At 38.0% G+C, this 8,305-nt stretch overlaps 1 protein-coding gene across 5 annotated transcripts in view; it reads left to right on the forward strand.

The window, feature by feature from the left end:
- GK (glycerol kinase) overlaps positions 1–3,409 on the forward strand; it is a 72,397-nt gene extending 68,988 nt beyond the window's left edge. For 4 of the 5 annotated variants that reach the window (XM_029930047.1, XM_029930048.1, XM_029930050.1 and 1 more), the window contains 2 exons: positions 397–483; positions 2,274–3,409. In XM_029930047.1, the coding sequence (XP_029785907.1) occupies positions 397–483; positions 2,274–2,284 (98 nt within the window). In that variant the 3' untranslated portion in view covers positions 2,285–3,409. The remainder of the gene's footprint in view (positions 1–396; positions 484–2,273) is intronic. The other variant, XM_029930051.1, reaches the window with a different exon arrangement.
- The last annotated feature ends 4,896 nt before the right edge of the window (positions 3,410–8,305 follow it).

The following is an 8,305-nucleotide window of genomic DNA, read 5'->3' on the forward strand; positions in this document are numbered from 1 at the left end:
TGGAATAGCTTACAGGATCTCCGAATCTTGGGGGAATTGGATTGCACACTTAGTATCTGTGGGTGAAGAATCGAGAAAGCTAAAATCAACAGCCTCCCAAAAAGCTCTCCATCACCTCTCTGTGGCTTTGCCAGTGAAGGCTTACGTGGGTCTCTATGTATTACGTTCTTGGCTACTTGCGGCACGCTATCTGAATTGTTTGTTAACTGTCATAAGCCTTCGATATTGATTATATTTTTGATTTAAAGTAATAACTCTTTGCTAGCTTTTATGAATATACTATTTTTATAACTTATTTTGTTTTGCTGTCATGTGATTCTTAACACAAATATTGTAATTATGTGTCTCTCTTTTGGTTTGCTTGACTGGAATCCCCTCCTACTTGGATGACCACAGGTGACCCTAGTATCTTCTGTAGTCTGCCCTTGGGCTTTTTTATAGTGAGTAGCATGGTAATGTTAATCGGAGCAAGGTACATCTCAGGTCAGTTACTCTTTAAATTAGACCATTTTATTAGTTAGCGCTTATGTATTTGTGTATAACTCAGCAGAAAATGTTCAGTGTTTTTCATTCTCCCTGTGCTTAGGAACCTGGAAATTCCATGAAAGGTCTAATTAGTTAGACCACTTAATCTTTGGGGCAGTCAGAATTGAAGACTGTGACCCTGCTTAATTCTCTTTAGTAAACAACAATTTCTTTGAGGGGCTACCTTCTGCTGGCGGCAGCAGCACTAAGCCGGCCTCAAAGTAGTCTTGTGAATGCTTACATGAGAGAACTTTCCAGAGTGACAGATGACCATTAAAGTATACTTCTGACATTCCTTGCATTGGCTTTCAAACGTCCAGAAGTTGGTCACGCTTCCGAAAGTTTGCTCTGCGCGTCTTAATATTTCAGTTCTGGTAAGACTTTCAGCCAGAGTATGTCTGAGCAGAGTCTCTGGAAAACTCTAGAAGTGGGGAAACCCAATAGTCACTTTTATTTTAGTTGCAAGACTGTATTTTGTGAACTGGAGCTTTAAAAATGATTGCTAAAGTAAATTGGAGTTGAAATTAAAACTGAATTATTTTTTTGCACATTAACTTCTGGAATATTCTTATAAATGTAAAATTGCTCAGCATGTTGTAAAATACATTGCATAACCTGTGTAATTTGAATATAATATTTTTAGAAGCTATTCCTGATAGTAGCTGGATTTTTCTTCAAGTAGAAGGGCTTAAATGACAATGACTTCTTCCATATGTTACCAAGAAAGTTATATGTCTCTTAAAGTGTCATAATGCGGGAAAGACTTAAATTATTTCTCTTAATTAATCAGATGGTGGCCTGGGTTTAACATACAAAATGTAAAGTTATTTGATATGGAGGAAACACCTGACTTGTAGAAACCAGACAAGCCTGAACCTCACGGACATCACTGGTTTAGAGCTGTATGTAAATATGAAATGAAAATTATTGACCTCAGCAGAACATTAGGTTTTCTTTTAATGATGCACTATGGGTTCCTTGCATGAGAACTTAAAACTAGATTACCTTTTTCCATATTTTTCCTACTCAGGATAAATGTGTTCAAATCTGCTTCCATAAAAACAATACCTCATACAGGTATTAGCTCTTGACACCTTGCAGCGGGCTTCAGTTTACATAAGCCTGTACGGAAGTAGTAGGTGTCCATTTTCTTTCTGCTTCTTGGGAATGTTTGGTGGAAAAGTCTAAATATTTCTAGAACTATTATTTAGATTTATAAAGAAATTTAGATGCTGTTTTAGGGAAGGCTCTATTATTTTTTCATTATCCTCCGTGTTTCTGGCTGCCTAATGATGATTTGGAAAAGGGAAAAAGATCTCGCAAATGAATGGTTTACTGATTTTTTTTCCTCCTATTTTCGTCTTGGTACCATGACAGGACAAAAAGGCCTGCTCTCTATGAAAACTGAGGCATATAGCCTATCTCTAAGCTTAGGGGTACGTTACTTGTCCAAATTCCCAGGCTTCCAAATAGTAAGGTTGCCACCTTTAGGTTCTTTCTTGGTAACATATGCTGAGATTTGAGAACTGTGGGAGTTGTTTGCCTGGGTAAACAATTAGCAGTAGTGTTAATATTTGCTAATTTTGGAATTGGCCTACTTATGTTTGTTGCATTTTAACTCTGAAGCAGTATTTAGAAATCATGTGGAATTGCTAGCTCCATAAATGATTGAATAGTCTTCATTGCCTTAATTCTTGAATTGCATGTATGTTGTTACTGATATGTATGGTTTTTGTCCCCCATTTCAGGTATCCCATAAATAATACCAACTCATGGATTCCAAAGATGCGAGCTCTTTGCCTAATGAGAGAATCCAACAATTGTCTCTTAATGTGATGACACTATTCATAGACTCTGATTTTATTTATAAGCCACTTGCTGCATGACCCTCCAAGTAGACCTGTGGCTTGAAATAAAGAAAATGCAGCAGAAAGAATGCTTTAGAAACATTTGGTGTGTTTTTTAACTTCAAGAGTTAAGATTGGACCAGCCACCTTTGGGGCTGACCCCTCCTTTGCCATCACGTCCTGCCCCATTCCCTCTGAGATCTAGGAAGAATTCAGATCATTCATTGGAGTCTTTCATCAAACATAGTCAAACGCTGAGGTCTGGGATGATTCTGTGCACCACACACACTTGATTAAGAGGTGATTACCAAGCAGCTACAAATGATTGGCTTTTTGGTTGTTTCTTTTTGACAGACCCTAAAAGTCCTCCTTTCTGCACAGTAAGGAGACCACAACACCTTCACTGAATGCCTAAATGGAAACGTCTCCTAAATCCTTAAAACGGAAATTTAGTACTCTCATAGCTTAGCTGTTCTGCGGAAAGGTATTGCCAAAAACTGAAACTCTTAAGACATTTTACGTGGTCTTGCTAATTCACTGAATTGCTGTCTGGATCTTACAGGGAAGGACCCTTTTTTCTTTCTTTTTTCATCTCTCCTTTTTATATTCCTTACTTTGTATGTATCTCATACATGCCTGTCTATTTTATATACTGAGAGTAGCCCATTTATAAATTACGAGTACATTTTACATGATCTCACTAACTACACTGAATCTCTGTCTGGATCTTATAGGGAAGAACACTTTTTTCTTTCCATCTCCTTTTTCTACTTCTTACTTTGTATGTGTAACATACATGCCTTTATATTTTATATACAGAGGGTAGCCCATTTATAAATTAAGAGCACATTGTATCCAGTAGGTTATAATGGGGCTGGTCTTAAGTGGACCACTATGTGTACAAATATTTTGGGGAAAACACTGTGTACATTTTTGGGCAACGGTTATGCATATTTACCAGGAGAAACTTTTTCTTAAAGAGCCAGCATTTAAAGTTGAAGTATATGTTCTATGTCAATAAAAGAAAATGTACTTTATTATGATTTCACCTATGTTTCTTAGACCTTACCTTTTTATTTCATCGTTTTAGCTGGGTATATGTTTTTTAAAAAGGAAAAAAGAAAAAAGCTATGGAATGCTACAGTAAACCTTGTATTCCAACACGAGCTCTAGTCCATATAATTTTCCTTTGACATAATTTGAGACATATTTGGGATTCTTTTGAGGGGATATCAAAAAAGGTTAAACACTTAAGTAGACAAAACCTTTAGGAATAAAGCCAAGGGTCTCTTTCTATCCAAATATGTTATTCATTGCTGGTAAGCAATCATCATTTCTATTTGAGATCCCAGGGAAATGGCCACCCACTGTCCTGTTCCACCCAAAGCACGATTTGCAATTAGAGACGGCTGCCACTGAAACCAAGAATTTCTCAAAATATTTAGCATTGCACGTTATAAAAACCAACGTAATCTAGCCTCTTAATGTCAGGTTTTTAAATCTTAAAAGTAATTTCTGTTTACCACAAATAAGAAAATACTGGCTCCTGATTATTTTCCTCAGTGCTGAAAATGGGGAAATATTTATATATTGGCATAGCAGGCGTTTGAATGAAGGGCAGCTTTCTGACGGCGCTGTTGCTAAGTCGGTGCATCTCCTTGGGTTCCATTGATGCAGCCAGCGCTTTAGTGACAAAGTGTTACAGAAAGGTACCGTGAAATCATTCCTGGGTGGTGAGGGCACTTTTACACGTAATTCTGTTTCTACAAAAGTAGGTTGAGTTAACTGTAAATAATTCTGAAATCACTGTTGAAATTTTAAGATGACATCAATTTTCTATAAATGGCAGTATTTATAAGTGTTTGGAGTTGTGCACCTTGATATTTCATGGTAAGCTGACTTAAAATAATTGAACCCCTCATTCTTACTTGCATCTCTCATTTGTAGACTAGAACTCAAATCGAAGTTAAATCGAGAAAGGTGTTTCAGGAAACCTGACAGTCTACTGTTAGCACTTGATCAGGCACACTCTGAAGAATTAATCAAGAGCCTATGAAGTAGTTTCCCGACTGAAGGGCACCTTAATCATTCTGTTGGAGAAGACTGCACTGTTTCATTCATTCTGTGCTTCCGGTTCTCTCTGCCTGGGTTGGCCAGTTGAGTCAAGTATGCCATTGTTCTTTCAGCCTGACAGCCGGTACCTCAATCTTTTGTTCTCTTCGTTAATCAGTAAGACAAGTCATGCACCTGTGCTTCTATAATGCTATCTTAGCATTCTTCGTGTTTCTTTTGTAGTGCCCAAACTCAGTTCTTTGGCTTTTGAGCGTTTTGTATCATATGGGAATGAGAAATAATAGCTATTTATGAAAAACCAACAAACAAAAGATGTCCTAGCACAGAAACCAACAGCGTCGACAGTGGAGTAGGTAGCATTTAACTCATAGTGTCTACCTCATAGTAAGTACAAAAATTATTTTTCACAGCTTTAATGAGGTGTAATTTACCTACAGAACACTGCACATCTCTAATGTACACAGTTTAAGGAGTTTGGACATGTGCAAATACCCTTTATACCATCACCACCATCATAGTAATAAACATCCATCCGTTCCAAACGTTCACTTTGCTTTTTTTTGTGTGTGTGGTTAAGAATGCTTAATGTAACATCTACCCTCTTAACAGTGTATTAAATACACGATATTGTGTTCTTAACTATAGACAGTACATTATACACCAGATCCCTTGAACTTCCTTTTCTTATAAAAAAATTGTTTATTTATTTATTTATCTTGAGAAATAAATCTCGAGTAGGCGAGGGAGAGAGAGAGGGAATCCCAAGCAGGCTCCACACTGTCAGCATGGAGCCGTAGGTGGGGCTTGACATGAACCATGAGCTCATGACCTGAGCCAAAGCCAAGAATCGAATGCCTAACCAACTGAGGCACCCAGGCTCCCCTGAGCTTATTCTTCTTGTATAACTGTAACTATATCCCTACGGGACAGCGGCTCCCCGCCTCGTCCCCCAGGAATCACCAGTCTTCTCCATTACTGTGAGTTTGATGTTTTTATTTCCTTTTTAGATTCCACATATAAGTGAGACCATGTAGTATTTGTCTTTCTGTGTCTGGGTTACTTCACCTAGCATAACGTCTTCCAGTGATGTTGCAAATGGTAGGCTTTCCTTATTTTTGAGGCTAAATGATAATTCATTGTGGGTATGTACCACATTTTCTCTATCCATTCATCTGTCAATGGACTTTTGGGTTGTTTCCATGTCTTGGTGGTTGTGACTCCTGCTACAGTGAACGTGGGGCTGTAGATATTCCTTCAAGATCCTGATTTCCATTCTTGTGTATAAATATCCTGAAATGGGATTGCTGGATCAAATGGTAATTCTATTTTTAATTTTTTTAGGATTCTCCCTACTGTTTTTTATAATGGATGCACCATTTTACATTGCTACCACCAGTGTACAGGGGCTCCAAAAATTATTTTTAACTAAATTTTTAATATTTTATTTAAATAACAATGTCTACTTGATCCATTGTTTTGCAGCCTAACAACTTTTGTAAGGTCACATGATAGAAAACTGAGTGAGTTTTGGGGCACCTAGCTGGGTCCGTCAGTGGACCATATGACTCTTGGTCTCGGGGTTGTGAGTTCAAGCCCCATGTTAGGTATAGAGATTACTTACAATCTAAAATCTTTAAAAAAAACAAAACAAAACAAAACAAAAAACCGTTGTTCAACTAGACCAATGTCTTTATTTGCCAGTTTCCATCCTAGTTCAGATAATTAGATCTACCTAACAGCGTAATAGCTGAGAGCATGAAGATATTTTTATTCTTTTTTTTTTCTGTCAATAAGTAACGTCTACACACAACATGGGGTTCAAACTCACAACCCCAATATCAAGAATCACACTCTGTGGACTGAGCCAGCCAGGGCACCCCAAAAATACTTGGTTTTAAAAAGTAGCCTCGGGCCTTTTTCCTTTCCTGTTTAGTGTTACAATGAAGTAGCTTTTTAAATTCCTCATTATTAAACCTGATATTTTTCTCATTGGTTGCTTATTGTCTAAGTAGTTTACAGGTAAATTTCATAAGTATCCAATCATTTCATTCATCAACAGAACATGTGTAGCTTTAGAAAAGAAACATGGCAACCTATCCCAGAAGACTGAAAGGGCAAGGGGCAAAGGAGTACATAGGTGTGCTCTTTTTCTGGTTTTTTTTTAAATGTTTATTTATTATTGAAAGACAGAGCATGAGCATGAGCAGGGGAGGGTCAAAGAGAGAGGGAGACACAGATTCAGAAGCAGGCTCCAGGCTCTGAGCTGTCAGCATAGAGCCCGATACGGGGCTCGAACCCACAAACTGGGAGATCATGACCTGAGCCGAAGTCAGACACTTATCCAACTGAGCCAACGAGGCGCCCCACTTTTTCTGTTTTAAAAAAAGGAAAAACTTGGAGGCTTGCCCATGCTGCGAGGACACCTAAGAAATTGTTGATCATGTTTACTTACTGGGACAGAAAGCAGTGATAACTGGTCAGGGAAGAGACCAAGGTGAGAAAAAACTTTTCACTGTGTGTGTGAACAATTAACATAGTTCAAATATATAAAGTTGTTTGTATGTGTAAGATTGAACCAAGTTTATGTATTAACTATACAAATCTAAAATATTTTAACTTAAATTCAGAGGTCATTGTACATGAATATTTATGGCAGTACTTTTCATAGTAGCTAAAAAGAGGAAACAATTCAAATGTCTATCCGTTGGTGAATGGACACACAGAAGGTGGTATATACATACCATGAAATACTAGTCAGCTGTAAACAGGAATAAAGCACTAATACATTCATGTTGTAACACGGATGAACCTTGAAAACTATGCAAAGGGAAAGAAACGCTTTAAAAGCCACATATGGGGCACCTGGTGGCACAGCTGGTTGAGCTCTGACTTTGGCTCGGGTCATGATCTCGCAGTTTGCGATTTCGAGTTCCACATTGGGCTCACTGCTGTCAGCACAGAGCCTACTCTAGATCCTGTGTCCGTCCCCAGCTTGAGTGTGTTCTCTCTCTCTCTCTCTCCCCCCCCTCCTTCCCCCCTTCTGTCAAAAATTAACATTACAGGGGCGCCTGGGTAGCTCAGTTGGTTAAGCCTCCGACTTCGGCTCAGGTCAGATCTCACGTTCTTGGGTTCGAGCCCTGCGTCAGGCTCTGTGCTGACAGCTAGCTCAGAGCCTGGAGCCTGCTTCCGGTTCTCTCTCTGCCCCTTCCCCTCTCATGCTCTATCTCTCTCTGTATCAAAAATAAATAAAACATTTAAAAAAATTTTTTTAAAAATAAAAAATAAAAAAAATAAACATTACAAAAGCCACATATTGTATGTTTCCATTTATATGAAATGTCCAGAGTAGACAGAGAAAGTGGGTTAGTAGTTGCCAGAGTCTGGAAGGAGGTAAAATGTGAATTAACTCTAGTGGGAACAGGGTTTTTTGGGAGTTGATGAAAATGTTCTGGAATTAGATCATGGTGTTGGTTGCACACTTTTGTGAATATACTAAAAATCACTGAATTTACACTTTAAAGGTGTGTTTATGGCATGCGTTCTATCTCAATAAAATAGATAACTTTATAAATTCAGATGTCATAAGTTAGTGACCCACAGGCCAAATTCAGCCCGCAGGCATGTTTAAAACAATTATTTTTCATTTGCATTTATGTAAAATCAGCATACGACCAGTCGCTGATGGCACGTGAGTTTGTAATCTCTGAAATGAGCCCTCGGAAGGAAGGTTCCTTGGAAAAATAGAGGTTAATCAATATAATTCCTTTTTCTTCCACTTTCATTAACTTTCTCAAGCTTCTAATATTGAACCTAAGGAAAACACTTTGGTTACGAACACATAAAAGATTGGCCTTGAAACA

Source organism: Suricata suricatta, chromosome X (genome assembly GCF_006229205.1).
Source record: "Suricata suricatta isolate VVHF042 chromosome X, meerkat_22Aug2017_6uvM2_HiC, whole genome shotgun sequence".
NCBI classification, from domain to species: Eukaryota; Metazoa; Chordata; class Mammalia; order Carnivora; family Herpestidae; genus Suricata; species Suricata suricatta.